This window comes from Spodoptera frugiperda, chromosome 15 (assembly GCF_023101765.2).
Source record: "Spodoptera frugiperda isolate SF20-4 chromosome 15, AGI-APGP_CSIRO_Sfru_2.0, whole genome shotgun sequence".
Taxonomy (NCBI): Eukaryota; Metazoa; Arthropoda; class Insecta; order Lepidoptera; family Noctuidae; genus Spodoptera; species Spodoptera frugiperda.
The window spans coordinates 12,491,363-12,511,728 of NC_064226.1; the positions used below are offsets into that span (position 1 = coordinate 12,491,363).

The 20,366-nt window shown below is 34.9% G+C and overlaps 1 protein-coding gene across 1 annotated transcript in view; it reads right to left on the reverse strand.

Moving 5' to 3' along the window:
• The window catches only part of LOC118271688 (protein eiger), a 65,145-nt gene extending 51,408 nt beyond the window's left edge, over positions 1-13,737 (reverse strand). The window contains exon 1 of the mRNA XM_035587840.2: positions 13,092-13,737. Coding sequence (XP_035443733.2) covers positions 13,092-13,460 — 369 coding nt within the window. The 5' untranslated portion in view covers positions 13,461-13,737. The remainder of the gene's footprint in view (positions 1-13,091) is intronic.
• Positions 13,738-20,366: the final 6,629 nt, after the last annotated feature.

Here is a 20,366-nt window from a genome sequence, read left to right on the forward strand (position 1 = left end):
ATGATACTGGCAACATTAACGAACAATACTTGTTTGTGTGAAGTTCTATTGTCTGTTCTGGCAACACTTTTACACGGCTAATGAAAACCGACGTCCACTTTGACCCCGATTTGTCATCCTCCTTTATAAATAGAGTGACGTCATATAAACGAACTTGATTCCGCCATTTTGCAACGACATTATTTTATTACCTGCCTGACTTTTTTATCGTAAATATTACTCATATTTTTTTATAAAGCGAATTACGAAGTACAATTTTTGGGATAAAATAAAAAAATATTGAATTCAAAATATTCAAGTTTAGTAAAAATATTCGTATTCATATTATATTAAAGTTTATTAATTTAGTAGTGAGCAGATATATCTCTATTTAAATTACTATACTGCCGATGGCGTGGGTGCCAGCACAGATATTGAAAATGGCATTCAAAACGCCGACATCTATCATTCTTCTTCAATTTCTATGCATAACGGTATCGGCTTTATTCGAATTCAATTTCCATCTATATTATTGGAAATAAAAATTCTAGTATTTGAGATCAACATTCCTTTTCCTATCCAGTGGTGTGATAGAGAAATCTCGAATATTGAGAGGAAATTGCGAATAGAACAAACATTGGTTCCATGTACCTAGGTACCTACCCTGCTTCTTTTTTGAAATAATATTTTTTATAAAAACTATTAAAACAAATTATACTGAATATAAAATCCTACTCAAATACGATGTCTAAGTCTCCGATTCGTAAAGTTTTTATACTTAGGAATCGAATTTATAACTCGGATTGTGGATAACATCGATACTTTCATCGGATTACGCCGGCTCAAGACATATTGACACCTCTTTCGTTGAGAAATCTATCGATATGATCGTGGACCAGTTATTCCTTCATCGATAGCTGTTCCAAGGAAAATTGACGAATTTGTAAGTATTATTCGAAGACTACATTTTTATTTGGATCAATTATTGATCTTATGGGTAAGCTGATGGTGTTAAAGCAATCAGTCAGCGTTGCCCATAAAAACCCAACAACACAGACAATAATGAATGGACTAAACGGGCGAAACAGCAGGTAATAGCTAGTATTTAGTATTTATTATAATATTAGACATTGAAAACGTTAAATACCTAATCCTACCAATATTATAAATGCGAAAGTTCAAGAAAGGAATCGGGAAGAATTTGGAATAGGGATAGATTATAGTTTGGAATAACAAATAAACTATTTTTTATCCCACAAGCCGCTGGCTTCTCTGCAACTTGTACCTCTGCATTTAAAAAAAAAATATGTTTGCTAAGTTTTACTCTATATGTTATGATAGTACTACTGATGGCAAGCAATTCTGCCGCGGGTAAATAACGACTAAAATTCCACGGTGTATTAATGTAATAGGAAAATGGTTCTTATAATAATAAACCCAACATTAATTAGATTCTTGTTTTTCTATCTTTAATTGTCTTATTTTATTACCTGCTGCTGTTATTTCATGGCCAAGTTATGGTTATCAAATAACATCTACATCTGGTACAATCTTTATACTTCTCAGCAAAACGACTATTATTTCACGGATATATTTCCAACAATGTCACTTTCAACTTAGTTCTTGTAATTGTCGAAATGGGATTAGGATGTCATACCTAAGATATTATGTATAATAAGTAAGGTATATTATGTAAGGACTGAAAATTGGTTGACATGAGAAAATATAACAGAAAAATGTTGTACATGAGAGAACAAAATATGACTACCTACTGTTAGCATTGGCATTAAATCTAATAAAGCAATAAGTGTGGGTACACTGTACAATACACGCAGCTACCAACAAATTAAATCAAAACATTCCTTTATTGTACTAAAAACGTTTTAAATGCGCTTAAAAACCAAAACCACAGTATGAGCAGCGCGACAATCGCCGCGTCGTGTGGCGGAAAGCTCTCCTTAAAAGTCTATTCTTATGAATATGCCCTCTCAATTTCCTAGAAATGGCAGCTAACTGGTTCAATTCCCACTTATTAGTGGAGTGCATTCGTCAATTATGACAAACGCCACGTGATCTCAATAGTTTATTTTTAGTGCAAAGTGCAATGGGAAGTAATTGGAGCGCAGTATCTATTGCCTTAATGATCGCTATTGCCATTAAAATAATTAATAGGTCACAGTTGAGCGTCAGATTTAAATGAATGATTTCTCGCGTTATAAGAATTGTAGGTACCGAAGAATGTAAACAAGACTAATTTATGTGTTACATAATGTTAATACTAGAATACATTGTTTAATTAATGTTTCATCTTGTACATAAGCGTGTAGGTATCGTTGAAACGAAACCTGTTTCTAGTTTTTATAATAATATGGATGTTTTTCTAAAGATCTAAGCTATTTTTATTTCTAAGATACAGGTAATTACACCTAGTTTAGAAGTCAGAGTGTTTTTTTAACATCATGTATAACTGGTACACTAAACATAAATTTATTTTATAAGTGCATTTTTTGTAATAATTTTAAGTTTGGAGAAATACAATTTATTTATATCTAACTCTAAAATAGAAATAAATTGAACGGCGCCGTATTATTTTTATTAGTCTGTCAATCGTTTAAAAGATCAATCAGTATTAGGTACTACACAAGCATGTTCGCATTGGCACTGCAGAAATTGCTCGACAAGACCATATCTGCTTAACCGGATTAAGATAAACAAACTAACAAAGTATCCAAACTAACTGACTGCCGCACAGAGACATTTTATGATTACTTAAATTATTCCTTAGTGACGATTTTGTAACGAAAACAATTACTAAGGACAGGGTTAAGTGACTATTATACGAGTCTGAGAACGGCGGTTAGATCATTATTTTTGATGGACACAAAACATCAAAGTGACAAAGACTAAATAAACTGAATTGTCGAAAGTACTTGAATGTATTTCACCTTTGCTCCCACAGTCCATGTACATAAATTCACACTCACTACTTGCAATATGTCTAAATAAATATCTAGATGAATTGAACATACATTGTGTGTGAATGTATAGACTATTATATGTATGTCTAAATAAATATCTAGATGAATTGAACACATTATCAACTTGAGAAATAAAAACATTTATGAGAAACTAGCAAACCTAGACTTTTTTGGGTATTGTTGTAGATTTTCTCATCTATACAAACTTTGTTACGACAACAATGAACACAACAAAAAAAGAATTACAAAATTTGATTCAGTCGTTCGGTAGTTTGCTCACATATACATTTTCATTCATTGATGTTGATAGTATAGAAGTCTTTTTGAGGGCCTGTTTTATAATGTCTGCCTCGAATTCTTATAACTTTAGCTGATAGATAATTAAAATTTGACGTAACTATTTACCGAACGTAATGTGTAAAAATATCTTGGTAATTAGACATTAGGAAAACTTTTTTTAAATATGCTAATATGACTTACTAAGTTACGTCTGTAGCCAATTCTGCTATTCCCTTCTTATTACAACAGCTTTGATATAATGTTATGTAACGTTTATTGTTCCACATGACAGAAGACTAATTGAGCCACAAATCGTTGAAGATGTTGTCTCGACACGTGTAGCCGGACAATAAAATGCCCACAGAGACATGTTCATCTGATAACATTTTACGACTCATTCACAGACTCCGGCAATTATCAGAGGTCAAATTCATTCACACTCATTCAATATAATCTGCCTATGTAATAATATTAGGACCGCAGAAGTCTATTAGTATTGACAAACGCTTGATATGTCTAAATTATTATAGAATTTTATCATTCACTAACTTCTGCCAATGCAGCTACGCTCGCCGTCTAGTGGGATAAAAAAGTAGCCCACGTGTTTTTTCAGACCATAAAATTTACCACTGTTACAAATTTCATCCCGATCCTTTCGGCCGTTTTGATGTGATTGGATAACAAACATACAAACAAACTCATAAAAATCGCATTTATATTGTTAGTAAGATAAAATTGAAGAAAAGCCGGAGACGCCATGTAGTGGTCTAATCTCGTACCAATTCTTGTCATTATTTCACCATCGTCATCTCCAACAATCTGTGATAGTCAATTGTTGAACTATGGGCATACCATCCTTTACATAAGAAGATTTAAGATTTATCAAAGAGCGCTGCTACCGCTGCTGGTCTCTGTCAAATGATTATTGATTGATATAATAGCTAGCCAGTGGGTATAACCCAATGTGCTTGTGCCTGCATGTTATCAATTACTAGTATTCTAATAAAAGGAACTTCTGTGAGTAATAGCTTATCTAGTTTTTGATGATAATTGGCTCTTGTTAAACACACAGCGGATGACATAATGATTTCCTCTTATAAGTCTAGAACAACATTACGTTATAATTAGTTCTTTGTAATTTCAACTACTGCTAAGCGAGGATTTACAATTCCCTTTTGGTATTTCCTTGTCTCTTTTGTATGTTTGTAGTTAAAACTAAAGCCAAGCTCTTTATCGCCACCAATACTAAAGTTAACATAAACAAATTCTTTTACATTTTCTACTGTGTTAATCTAAACCTAGAATATAGATACAGATCGCTAATAATATGGAATCGTTAAATGTGTTGCTAAGCACAAAACTCGAGAACAGCTGAACCGATTTCGCTAATTCTTTTTTGTTGGGTTTGTTATTGTTAGGAGCTAAAAAACTAACAAAGATGCGCACAACAATTTCCAAGAATAAGAAAAAACTTGAAGAATTTGTATTTGACATGATATTCAAGTAGTCTTTTTATTCGCCTAAAATACATACGAGTATGTAGGACATTGAAGGGTTTCCTCTATACACACTATCAATCAGACCACTAATAAAATAACAAACCACCCTACTAAGGCGTATGGGTGCTTTGAAAAACGAGAAGTAACAGATAATACTGGATAAGTAATAGATAGCATAACTGAATAACAGGTAAATACGGATCTACCTACAAAGATCCTTATAAAATAATTCATTGAAAACTTAGTACCAGCTACTTCAAATAATGAAAATAATGCGCAAAAGGTTAACAACTGACGCTTACTTCACTATTCACACAGTTTATTCAATTAATAAGATCCCCGTCCGTTGCAGAGAGGTCAACGCATTGTTCCAAAGTTTAGCAAACTCTGCTGGATGTTAGATCTATACAAATATAATAAAGCTAACATTCATTGTTTGGTTAAAGACGGCGCGGTAATCTTTAGAAGCCAGTCCGATTTGCAAAATATTTTTGACTAGTTGAATAAGAAAGAAAAACTTGCTGGTGAAAGCCTAAGCGAAAGTTTAAGGACTGCTTCTTATGCATGAGAGTGAGATTTCGACATTTACCTATGTGACTTTTTCCGAGTTATACGTACTTTCTAAGATCATTTAGACACCACTGACAAACGGTGAAGGAAACCTGGGCTTATATTTTCTAATTATAAGTTTGAAATCGCCAGTACCCATTAAGCACGTGATGATTTGCTCAAACCTTCTCCGTGTGAGAAGATACCGCTGGTCGCAATGGCCACCTAATAGGCTGTTGAATGATGATGGTATAGGCTTAGCAGGTGTTATTGAGTATGACCTCATAAACTTATTGGATAGGACCATCTTTTACAATCCATGGGCAGGTCGATTCCGCAGGCGATAGACGGAATCAGTACTATATAGGTGCCTTTAGTACGAGTTTGTTTTGACGTTTAAATTAATCGAAACGCTCTGATTGGTTGGATTATTCAAGCCGACCAATCAAAAACGCAGACTTTAAAGATCGACCAAGAATGACGAAGGATTAAAAGTACCCAAAATCGATAATTATACAAAAAAAAAAATTATGAATGTAGATAAAGAAAAAGAAGTATTGTATCATTTGGTGTTCTATTTTCTCTGTCTTCCCCAATAAAAACAGATGTGGTATATACTAATATATCTATGTTGGATCGTCTAGACCCTACATCACCTAATATATTTTAATATTATGGATCTATTTACCTATTTATATTGGATTCAGGCAGCGGACAAAGGTCATGCGAAAATGAGAATAATATTTTTCTTTTACAATATTAATGGTACAAGATTTCTGTTTTATGTCCGATCCTAGGAACGATTACAGATTAAATTACACCTACTTATATAAACTGGTATTATATTATTGTTACAGGGAAAATCTAGTAGAAAACGCCTACCCGTATTTAAATGCCTACCCATATTTTTTTCTTTAATTCATTAGGGCAGAAAGCCCGCCAACAGGCAGACACGATTACCTCGCCTGGTCGGACGATGCTAAATTATTTAGAGAACTTTATGCTCTGTTCCCTAAAGTTTGAAATCAGCAACCCATATTAGAAAGAGTGATGATTAATGCTCAAACCTTCTCCGAGAAGAACCTTTGGTCAGTAGTGGCAGACTGTTTTGGCGTCAGTCATAGGCTATTTTGATGGTGAAGCGCACCCGTGATTCGCTTAAGGAACTTGTGTTCTAATTTTTATTTCCTTCTGGTATGATTTTCAAAGAAAAATAAAAATAGCCCATTAAAATACCGTAAAACTCACTACAAAATGTTAAACCTTATAAAAATCTATCGTCATGGACACAATGCGATTTATGCAATGAAAGTAAAACTTGAAACCGATAAAAATGTACATGCCAAAATCAATAAGTCTTCTGAGTATCTTGAGACACCAGCACAAACACACCTAATTTAAACAAGAGTAATGTATGTATGTATGGATGTATGTATAACACGCTCTGCAGCCTAAAGTCAATAATCCCTTAAACAATTTAGGTGAGCTTGATGTGCTGTTGCAAGTACCTAAGTACATATATCACATTAAAACTCTTTAGGTACAAGTGACTTTACCACGTGGGCGTAGGTCAGCGGCCCCTTTAATTGTTAATCCCTGTTAGTTCCATCGGCTATGATACAAAGTAGCAGATTAGTTTGGCATCAAATGCGAATATTGTTCACTTTATAGCCTGAACGACTCGATGGATTTCAGCTTGATAGGAGTCGTTTGATTTGTATTACTGTGAGAGTGACACTAGATATATCAAAATATAAAAATAATAAAACTAAAAGAAAATAAAATAAAAAAGGTAATTTAAAGAACTAAAAAACCCGACTGTGTTTCTTTATAATATGAAAATGAAAAAATCCTAAAACAAGAAAGTCATTGTAAAACTGAAGCTGTCGGGATTATTCTATTAAGCCAGCAGTAATGTGCCCTTAATTTTCAGATATAGAATGGGTCCCGACTGCATTTTTATATTATAAAGAAACGCAGTCGGGTTTTTTAGAAGAAACTATTTTTAAAGGTTTAACTTTATTTGCTCATAGATAGCGCTACGTGTATCAGATTATCGATATCTTATTATTGATAGTTTCAGTTAGCAACCCCTCTCTAGTCGAAAATAAAACATAGGTGCGCTTCGAGGAAATAAAAATTAATATTTTTAATAGTTCCTTGAAGCGCAACTAACGGGTGCGCTTCGAGGAATAAAATAGGTGCGCTTGGAGAGGTGCGCTTCAAAACAGTTGCGCTTCGAGGAATACCTCAGGTAAACGACTAATAGCTCATATCCTTCCGCCAGACAAGAACTGGATTCCAAATTTGGTCGTCCCAATCCAGTCAAACCGGTTCACAGATCAAGTTTCTGAACAATAACCATAATTTGGACCACCATTTTTATGCAGCTACTGGCTGGTTTTAACCGCGTCATTTTTTGCGCCGAATCTAGCCAGTTTGAATTTGGAATGCTTTAGCTAATAAAAAATAAAATGGCTACTGATTTTAATTTTAGAATATCCAATTTAAATGTAAATCTAAATGAAAATAATCGGATTTTCGCATAATATAATGGAGTAATAACAAAGCGATATAACGTCAACCAGAATGCAAACACTGATATTCAAGGATAGTCATATAAACAAGAGATTATTTCCTAAACCCTGCCAATAAACATTAAGAGTGAGCATTGTTGCTTAATAATTAAATAATTTATTAACAATTAAGCTATATTTTACGGGGAAGGACACGAAATTCTTAGTTCTGTCATCCTTATGACAGTTTGACAGTTAATAACAATAACATACGATCATAATGACTTGAAAAATGTATTTGATTTCGATGCGTAGGCGAGTCGTAAAATTCACAGTGTAATCCGAATCTGGTCAGTTTTACGATTGTTCATTTGACTGGTAAGCAAAAAAGACATTCTGATTATTTTACATTTCGTTTTACGATGAAAAACAGAGTTTTATTTTGCCAACATTCCTGCCCACTGAAATCAGCTTTCACCCTGTCTTTAAATAAATAAGTGTATTTTATCCTTTCCAAAATATTAAAAATATAAACTGAACAGTAATTGCAGCTTCAATTGATTTGAGATATTTTTAATCTTCCCTTTCATCATTGAGTTTATCCGTAATGGGTGGGTGCCAATGGAATGATTGCATCTGGAAAAGTCGTAAAATCTGAATCCTTAGTACGAGTTTGTTTGAGATCGCAACGAATAATAAGTATAATTTGTAAACCATTTCATTTCCTTTTGTTGTTTTCTCTAGCACATCATGCGTTATAAATAAATGTAATATGTATTATGTTGGCACTTCTTATTTAATCTATGTGTCTCATGTCATAGGTCGCAGCGCAGTATGACTTAATTTATTAATTGGCCACAACCCAAAAATAACAACGTACCTACTGAAAGCGAGATTTAAAAAGTTATTTCTTTTTTTGCACGAGAATTTAACGAGGATTTTTTCATTTGTAAAAAAAAATACTGGCTGTTTTGAAAACAAAACAAAATAAACGTGCCGTTCTAATTTCAAAACATCGTTGTAAGTAAATATTATTGGCAACAATGTCGTTCCGAATCGCAACGAATAAAATCTAATTCAAGGAACAACGCTAAATAAATCTATTCTCGCATATAAATCTCTTCTGGCATTCCATTTTACTTTGTAGCTCAATATTTTGCTTCGGAACATCGTCAACTATCGACCTAAGCTCCCGATTGCCGCGATACCTCTACGTTCTGTCAAAAATTGGCGGCAATCCAACCTGTGTTTGTAAACTTTCGTCTTATACGATTCTATATTTATTCCGTGAATTTTATGTGCGGCTTCTGATGGCCTCGACGAGAGTTTTTAGTTACAAAATACGCAGGTTGGAATCTAAGCGATGTTGATAGAATCGTAACATTGATTTGGATGATTCAGAATCAAATTCCACAAACTAAACTGCATCCTACTCCTAATAGAACTTTTCTCATGTCTGTCTGTCTGTCTGTCCGTCTGTCCGTCCGTCCGTCCGTCCGTATGTCACAGCCATTTATTTCTGAAACTGTTGGGCCGACATAAAGGTTTCTAAAACCACTTTTCGTCAAAGTCAAAAAAACAATTACTTACCTACGAAAAATTTACATGTCAGATTTGTGAAAAAAAAAACAAGAGATTTTAACTTGATTATTAATTTACTTACATATATTAAATTCCCGAAGATGTTCATAACTTAATATGTACTAAAAGTTACGTATTCCTAGTAGTTATTGGTAAGTCTCGAAGGTATGAAAATTTAATGGAATCAGGGCTAAGTATATACTTTAATAGTTTGTAAGCGTAATATAAAGGGCTGCCTTTACATAAACCCCATATTTACATCGGTAGAATAACAAACAAGATTATAAATGTACAAATTTTTACCAAGAGCTTGCATGTCTATTACCAATACCAGAAAATCCGTGTTAACTTTCTAATTCTCGACCTGCGACAAGGCAGTCTAATTGGGACAAGCCTGCTACAACCCCTCAAAGCCGCAACTCCTATAAGCCAGGATCTACAGTAGATACAACCATGAAAACACCGGAACACTGAAGTTCGGCGCGTCTTAAGGACAGTCTAGAATCCCGCGACGCAATAAATCAGAAGATGCTATTAGAGGAGAAGAAAAAGAAAGGCAGTCTAATGATCGAAATAACAACTGTTAATACGGATAAGAATTCATTATTATCATATCAGCCACAAGACGTCCTCAGCTGAACATAAGTCTTCCACAAATAGGACTAAAATTATACACGTAAGCAATCCTAATTTCCTTAGCCAAAGAACAGCCGTAAAATAATACTATTATTCACTATAGTGGTCAATAAAGAATGTTCCTATAAATCGGACCATCGCCCGTATTATGGCTGGTTAAAAAAACATTGGATTGAACGATCAAAAGATTTATGAGATCTTAATACTATTGTTTGGTAAATATGGCCCTGTGGGTCTGTCGCGTTGGTAGTACCAACCATTGTTACTGGTTTATATTGGTCACCTAAAGTGAATTTTAACGTATTTTCTTCTTGTGTAGAAATCATGTTAATACTGGAAAAGTCTGAATTTCAAGTTTTGCTTTATACAGATTTGCATCAGTCAACGGAGATTCTTGAGTTCTTATTTTGGAACTTATTTTACCGCATCATTTCTCAATTAGACCAATAGCAACAGAATTAAATTACTTCCAGAGCACTAAAAATGCTATAGATGAGACCTATTCTAACCTAACTATTACCTTCACTGACGGACAGACTGACAGATTATTCTTTATGGTTTGACGTTTTAAAAGACCCTGATATAATGGTTTAGTTGTTGCCATCAAGAAGAAAAAAAAAATAATGGTTTAGTTTTTTTTTCAATCGCCACCGCCCATAGACACCCGAAACACCAGAGGCGTTAGAAGTGCGTTACCGGCCTTTTGGGTGTTAGAAATTTAAGGGTTGTTGGGGAATCGAGGATTGGGAAGATTGGGAATTGGAAACAACAACGAAACACAAGTTGAAATAAATACTTCGACTTTGACTTATCTGTACCATATTGTTCAAAATTCTACCCAAAACCTGCTTTCATACAATTTAAAATCATTCAAACACTACTCACTGACCCATTCACCTTTCTAACCTCTACATTGGGTGGTCCATCACCAGCCCTTTTAACTCTCTCGAACCAATTAAAGTAACGTAAATATTTAACTATACCCAGTGAGGTAGCACTTTTAGGTCCAATAATATTGTTATTATCTCGTTAACCGTCGAGTGGAACACATGCATATCAAGGTATAAGGGTCCAGTTTATCATGGTCTTTATTTTTATGAGCTTTCCGAACATCCAACGATCAATTTACACTGGTTGCATAGCTTGATGTGTGTACCCGTAACGTCCCTACATTTTTATGTTCTGTTTAGCTTCTCAGTGTCGAGTGTTCCCGCTATTTATATTCAATGCCTCATTAACGTTAATTTTGTTTACATCTAATCTTGACTAATTAATGGTCATTTTGTGTTGGTTGAAGTTAAATGGTTTTTGTTCTGATTTGAAATTATCATCGTTAGTAGAGCAATAGGTTTTTAAAAATAAATCCTCGTCATTAATCCAGATTTCATTTATTTAAATTAGAATTTCTAACATCTTTCCAACCACAAGTGTATGTAATTCACCTTCCTCAATGAAATATTCTGTTTCGATTCCACCAAAAGCTAATTGAAAACACCGACTGCGTACAACCGTACTAAAGCTCAACAATAGCCAATTATAATTCACGAAAACAACAATGGGTTCTACCTGTGACGTTTTTAAAAAATGTCTCATTTTTCAACCAACTTGCAAAAGGTAAGACTATTGATACATTCAGAATTGATAGAATTGATTTGAAATACAAATCTAGCAGAAATTGTGTAGAGAAAAGTAGGAAATTTCCATCCATATCTACAATGAAAGTCCTAGTAGTCTAGTTAGTATCTTAGTGCCACTTTAAATAGTAGCCAAGCAAACTTCGAGTAGTATCTAACAACTAAACTATTGAGACGATCTTAGAAATGGAATAGTTTGCTTGTCTTACTCAGTAATAGTTTAAACTTCGGCTAACGTCGTAAAGTAGATTCATTCCCAAAATAATTGTTCACTCAACTCCATTAACCGGAATCGTGGGCTTTTCCAATGACTGTACGTATGTAGCTAATAGGCTCACCATCTATTTACAACGATCGACATCGAGTTATAAAAAAATGGTGAAAAGTGGATGTACATTGTATAACGGCATTATGTGTCGTAATGTGTACCTCTGCCTACCCCTACACAGATAAAAGGCATGGCGTTATTTGTATGTAGCTAAATCTAAAACAATTCTGACTTCTTCAAAACAAGTGTAACTATAAAAACATAAAGAAGGAAGACGTTAATGAAAAGATTTAATTGTCATCCAATTAGTGCAAGTATGCCACAAATAAATAAATGATACGTGTTGCGCAAGATCGGCGCCTGCGTCGCCCGGCACCGGCACGTTTTTGTTTACATTCGTAACTGGTTGTAGTGTTAACAAAACCTGTTTTGTGCTCTCTAGACCCACGGAGATGTCCTCCCAATATCCCTCTTACATTTCGCGGTTTAAGCCGCCTAAAGAACCTTGAAAATTAGGTATTGGATAACATCTAAACTTTATTGGTACGCAAAATGAGCGTGGGTATCGAGGATACAAAACACTTGAACCTCGTCGTCTATTAAATTGCTGACATGCCAAACGATCGTATCATTGCTCAGTCAATTGACTATAATAGCGTGGAGTGTTTATATTGTAGACCTTGGCCACTAACTGACGAGCTTCTGAGCACCGAGTAATGGCTAGCGAGGCGAGTTATCCACAACATCATAATAATACGCTAATTACATAAGACATTCTCGACACGTCCCGAACCGCCGCTTTACCTGGGATCTTATTACCTATTCCGTAAAATGTTGTTTATCAGTTTCCAATGTAAATAAAGTCGGCTAGTCCTGTTTTGGGCCTGCCTAAAGGCCAAATGGGATTGATTTTATCCTTTGTATTATTTTTACCTGACAACAGTATTGTTGAGGGATTAAATAAACATCCGCTCGAAGCGTAACGCGTTCCTATCTATCTAAAAGCCGAAAGAAAATAAAAATATGGATCCATTTACAATTTAAAAATATATCAATGTGTGTTTTTTATGCTGTGTCGTCTTTACTTTAATGTATTTCAAAGTCGTTGGAATGTGTACACGAGGTTTTGTAATCATGTAATCCGATAGTAAACAAACGTGATATGGACTTACCGTGTCCTGCAAATCCTTGAACTCGTTGAACAGTTTATTCTTCTCGATCTTCTGGCTGAGACTCTTCACGTTAGCGGATATGGCGATCAAGTTGACAGACAGCTCGTCCACCTCATGACGCAACTGTCGAACCTGCACCTCGCGGACTATCGTCAGCACCAGCAGCCATGCGACCAGGGCCCCAAACACCACGGTCAGCGTGACCAGCCACGTCTGCCACCGCCTGTCTGTCTTCTCCACCATCGCACCCCTAAACTGTCTCTCAAAATCACCGCTCATCAAGTTCTTTGATATGTCGTGAGACTCCTTCATGTTCGTCTGAGTATACATCGAGGTAGCTTCAGGTATAAGTGCGTGATTCTCAGCCATCACAGCCCTGACACTGCACTCGCGAACCGTCACTCGTCACTCGATTCCTAAATGGCAAACTACACACAGTAATTAGTCTTTATCGGCCCATTATCGAGGTTCGTGGAAGTCCGGGACGAGGGCTGCCCGTGAAAGAGATAGAGTAAGTACACGTGCTGAGTACTTCGGGGGAGGGTAACACGCGTGCACAACGAGACGGATCCGAAGCGAGTGTGGAGCGACAACTATGTAGATAGGTGCGCGCGCGGCGGACGACTGGACGCGGGTGCAGAAACACGGCAAACGGCGCACGCGCATCGTTCGGACCGATCCACCTCGAACGTTATTCATTCAGAAGTATAACTCCTCCCATTACTAATGATATCAAATTAATGTATAAATTTTAATCACTTATAATTAAAAAACTATTAAGTATGTGTAAATTATTATAATAGTAGTGATTCTAGATTTATAACATCGTCTCGTCTTTATTTTATTAATAGACACGATTTTTCACTATATGATTAATGACAACACCTTCGAGTTTTTAAAGTATACGATGAGGAGTCGGGATGGTCCCGTATATCAGTAAATACGACATTTTATATTATAAATAATAACGTTTATTGACCGCTCGAGAAAGATAAAATTTTAGCATTACGATGAAATGAGGTAACCCGTTTTTTGATTCTGCAAACAAAACAAAACAAAAAGATTCGCGATTAAATCGCACTCGAACACAAGATATAGAAAAGACAAGACATTTTGTAATTAACATTCTAAAAATATAACGACAACTCCAAACTTGTGACGTTGTTCCACGATCCGTACAAGATAAGAAACTTTTACGACAGCTCTAAACCGGAATTATATCAATAAAACAATCTTACTCAAATATAATTTGTAATTACACTTTAGAAATAGCCATAATTTTAATGGATTTGAAACCTACAAAGATGTGAATACAACTCTAGACAGATCTAATAGACTAGACTTGCAGACGCAGGCAGAAATCTAGTTAATTAGACTGAATTACATTAATAAGTAATTAGAGATGTACATGATGTTTATTCAATAAATGAATACGTCATTGAGAGCTCGCTGATAAGAGCATCAGTAAACAACATTAGTGAACGAACCAAAATGAATGAACATGCAAGAAGTTATTCATTGTCTGATATAAATATGTATGTATAATTGTATATCCGAATGATAAAATAACATAACTAAAATTAATTTCGGAAATTGACAACGCATGTTTTCATTTTATAATTTTTTTAAACGTGAATAATTATCAAGTTTTATATGACATGTTATTAAAATAATATGGAATAGTTAGCAGTATAAGTTAATATGTATACTTACTTTCGATTCTTTAATTGTTTCTCTTTACTCTGATATTTTATTAAGTAGGAACTAATTATTAATTGTATTATATTAGTAATTTACTCCAAAATTAAAACCAAATGAAGTTAAATTATTTAATAAGAAAATTCTTCTTCAAATAACCAAAATAGTTTGGGACTTCCCCAAGGCAGCATTTTGGGACCCGTTTTTAAATATCAATTATTTTATAGCCGGATCAAGTTTATTTATACCACAAACTCAATTTATTTTCTAATTCTATTTAATTAATTAATTGAATGGTCAATTAGTCATTCAGTTCATAAAGACTTATTCAACGAAATGTGCCAAAAACAAACAATAGCTAGGAAAACATAAAACATCTAAGTATAAATGAAATGTAGGTCAATTACTAAGAACTGTGGATAATATTCACAGCTCTAAACTGTATGTGCTTCATGAGATTTATGGCCAAAGTCCACGAGCGAGAAATATCCTTATAATTTAATGACGTCAAGCGTCATTGGCGGTTGTGACTCTTGTGACTGTAGTATGTACTTGTGTGCAAGAAATAGATGCATAATGACGTACATATATTAAGATACTTTACCATAGGTGACTTCCACTAATTGTCTACATGAAAAAAAAATCAAGACAATTTGGCAGCATTAAGAAATCAAGTCTTTGCAGTTGATTGGTGAGACAAACAGTCCTAATTTTATAGTGTGTATTCCCCAAGACCAAAATGATTGAATAATATTGATGATATTTTGTTCCAAGGTGACACTGAATAAACTCATTGCCACGTTGTTTCCTATTTAATTGCCTCTGGAAAAAACGTCAAACGAAAGCCCCAATGCTGGAATACCTCTTCAATGTATTCCATATGAAGCTCTTGAACCATTTCGATAAAGAAATTAACATTCCTTCCTTAAACCATCTTAACTTTGTCTTATCATCATCATTGCGATGTCCACAGCTGAACGTCCTCCAATGGTTTCTATATTGACCAGTAAGTTTACCTTTTAATGTAGGCACCTAATTAAATTATTACCGAACTCCTGGAAACCACAATAATTCCCCGTTTCATTTCGTTTTTGAATTAAACCAAAACTGTCTACACCTGGAGATACCTTCCCGTGTCATTTACGTATTTGCGGTTTTATACTCTAAACCATTTCAGTTTTGTTTTTTTCCTCGAATCGACTCACGACCATACGCACGACCACATAATGTTGTGTATCATTGTTAATTACTAATGACAGTAGTACCTACCTCTATAGTTAGTACCTATTTTACTATAAATGAATATATGCCACTGGTATACAAAGTCCTACTATATTAAAATGCAAAAGTTATGTATTTGTTTGTTAATCTTTCACGCGAAACTACTGAAGACATCTGAATGAAATAGGGCGCAGAGATAGATTACAGTTTAAAATTATCACATTAGATACCTAGGTTACTTTTTTATACCGAGAATACTGTGTATGGCGGTACTTATTTAGATGCTACTGGCATAATCCTTTCCTACTATTTTATTTATCAAAAGCTACATGCTTATACAATTAACCAATCAGCAGCTCGATAAGATTTTCTTCCTCCTCAATTATAAAACAGATAAGATTAAAGAAATAACTATGAAAGGGCAATGAAGCCAATCATTGTGATTAAAAAATAATTGGGATCTACCATTAAACCTTTATTTGTATCTGATGGATCTATTGTAGCTCCCCTTACAGCCAAAATAGCTTGATATTCAATACAACTACGTTTACTAATCAAAAGCTAGGATATAATTACAGATGACGCAAACATTCCGAACAGAGATCGGTCCATTTGATTTCTAGCACGGATGCGCGCACGCAGCGAACCCGCTTCTTATATCAATTGTGTAATAGACTCGCCCGCATACGATCCTCCTATAATCGATAGATAATATCTATCAATGAATATGAGAATAACTTATACTCTGGGTTGCCAGTAGTCGCACACATAAATTGGATATTTAGCAAGTGATAAGTGCACAGGATTTCTTAATTTTGTATTAAGCACGTCAGTCGATAAATTGATACTGACATAGTTGCTAAAATGGACTAGAACACGAATATTCTATGAATAATTTTAACCCCGCAAGCAGTGCAAAATAGTTTACGAAAATCGAATTTTCCACATCGCCATTTTATAGCGTAAACAGAAACAGCTTCGCCTCAAAACACTAAACAGTTTAACGTTAACGAAAGCACGTTCACCACGTTGTACCTATGTAAAATACAAAAATATTCTCAACTCAGTAACAAAGCAAAATAATATAGTTTCAGGCAAAATAGATTTCTGTTACGCTTTACAAATTTGAAACGAAAAAACTCGGTAAATTAGGACTTTCTAGAATTGTAGACATTTTTTTATTCTTTTTATTCGATTCCAGCGCTGTAGGTGTGCGAATTCTTTTCACGTGTGCTCATAAAACCATCGAGTCGACAGAATCGTGTAACAGCTATATTTTTAACGTTCTATTTTCAAATGCGCCAAAAATGAAGCGTGATGCATGACAGGAGGCACCGCGATGCCAACTTTCGTTGCCGTGGTTTCGTTTTTTTTTTTAAATCATCAAAGATTTTTTATGCAAACATCTTTGTTTTTTTAGAAGTTTCTTATTAATGAACGAGTAGATTTTTTGTTGACAGATCCTATGGCAATATGGCATACTTTACTTTTTCTGACGTCTAAAATTCAGAGCAGAATCTAGGTATTACCTACTGTTACCCATTTAGTTAAAATTATTTTATTAAAGTTACATAAACGAATATTAAAATTTACTTTTCAGTAGACTAGTATCCCTGGACGTTAATTACTTTTTATCTGTTTTTGATAGCAAACCTTTAAATAAAATTGGGTTTCCAGTTTAATATACTAACCGCCCACGTCAAGTCTGTGGGCCCAAAGCCCAAACAGAAAGTACCACAAAAAGATTAATTTGCTACATAAACAAAACCTTTGGGATAAACTTGAGAGCACGTTTTAATTAGTGTTCTAAGTTTAATACCAAAGAGTCACGCCTCCGCCCTAAGGGGATAGGTACAAACTGCACATCGGACCTAAGGAACGGATCTTGAGATACATACATTAGCTACATACCTAGTACCTACCTATCTACATATCAGACGTACAAGAGTAGTTCATTATTGATTTTCAAACGTTTTTCTAACTGCACCTGGCTATGTGATGACTATGACGTCATATTAGCATATTAGCCACAAGACAAACAAAGGTCCATCAGACAATCACAGATGGGACCCAGCAGGCCTGATCCGGAGCTGCGGATTACCTAGCTGGTTTACCGGGGCTCCGGCTCAAAAAGCAGGAGTAGAAACGGGGTGATTTTAAGTCAATAAGAGTCTGACACTCCCTCTTGCCTCGCCAAAGGCGGGAGAAGTCATTGGATGATATTGGCCTTCAAAAAAAAGCCACAAGACCTCCGCTCTCGATTAGTTACAGACCTCCCGCATTGACTAAAAATAATATCTTACTTATCAAAATTACTTTTAGGTCTAGACAGTCCTTATTATACACATTGTTTCATTCAAAATATGCAGTACTACAAACAAGTACATTCACAAAGCAAGACGTTTTAAATAGTCGTCTGCACGTCTAGATACCATACTGTGAATAGACAGCTAAAACAAACAGAAAGATTCACAAGTACTGTCTATTTGTGGCCTAGGTATGCCAAACCAGCTATTTAGCATTCTGATCTAAACTGGATACTGAGTCTAGGAATTGTAGGATAAGAACTTCTTGTAACGCTATACTTCAACGTAATCTAGATCTTAATGAGCAAGGAAGTGAGCTAAATTCTAATTGAATGTACTTACGTCATTTCCTGATTTGTGCCAAGAATTATAATTACGTACTTACTTATACGCACATACAAGCTATAGTTTGAATTAGATTGAATATTTTGTCGTCAAATACAGGCGATTCAACTTACCTATATTTCATCTGAAAAGTAGAGGAGGACACACACCTGTACAACTTTTAATGAAACAAAAACACTCATCATCAACAGCCTAACAACAATAGGACAGTTACTATTTTTTGAAGGGAAAATGAGTAACTTCCAATGTCCTACTTCTCCCACTTTGTTGGCGTAAAGAGGGAGTATCAGACTCTTACAGAAAACTAATAAACATTAGATAAGTTAATTTCCTTCTCCTGCTCTAGAGCTAAAGCTCCTGCTAAAGAGCTCTTCTCACGCAGAAAAGGAATAAAAATTAGATCCTCAGATAATTACCATATCCTCAAGGTGGATTGACTATGTACGTGTAGTATCTACTATAATCTTTATCACTCTCATGATAATACGTTACATCATGCACACAAAAAAGTTACTCAATCGCACATCGCTCACATCATCTTGCAATCTGAGATTCATAGAGATTCATTACCTTAAACATAATTTTTACGTTTTTACATAGTATCCAAAAAGATACCATTTCCTTGCCTAGTTACACAATTTGACTTATTACCACTTCTCCACTTCAATTCAACTCACATATTGATTATTATAAGGTAGATAAAACATTATTTTGTTTCACCACTATTTTTTATAGTATAAGCCGGTAAACGAGCAGACGGATCACCTGATAGTAAGCAATCACCGCCGCCCGTGGACACCCGAAATACGAGAGACGTTACAAGTGTGTTGCCGACCTTTGGTAGTTTTAAACTTACGGGTTGTTGGGGAATCGCGGATTAGGAAGATTGGGAAAGGGGTAATTGAGCCTCCGGTAACCTCACATACACAACAAAACATAACGCAAGCGTTGTTTCACGTTGGTTTTCTGTGAAGCCGTGGTATCACTCCAGTCGAGCCGGCCCATTCGTGCTGAAGGATGGTTCTCCCACAATTAAATCTACTAATGACTAATGGACTACATTTGACACAAAGAGCGGCAGCCAGCTTTTTTGCCATTTAAGCACTTGTCTACAAAGAGAGTTTTACGTCAATCCCATCTGTATAATTTAGTTTTCTACTCTATATATGGACAGTTGCTAAGTGACATTTGGCTATAGGCTCTGAGCCTTTGGAGATTATGCAAACCCTCTTATGTAAAGCCTTAAAGCCCAGCAAAGTTCTGTGGTATAAACTGTAAGTGTAATATTAGTTAAGTTTAAGTCATACTCGACTTGTGTTGTGGGGAATTCCATCAACGAACAAATCCCTTCATATTAACTCACTCTTATGATAACAACTTCAAAGTGGTTAACATAGATGAAAAGCTAGTGAAGTGCTAAGGCGAATGTGCTCTGAAATATGGATATTAATATCAAAAGAACGTAGACATGTAGCGCCTGATTAATTTGTAGATGCAACTAGTAACGCCGGTGTGACATTTATCAATCAAGATAAAGGCACGTAATGAATGTATATTAGTGTAAATTCTGCAAAAAAAATTTAAGGGTTTTAATAATTTAACGCTATATATATTATCCCATCTATAAAATATAAGTATGCGCCTTGCGATTTTAATAGCAGTCATCATCATCAAAACGAGATGGTAGAAAAATATTATAGCAATA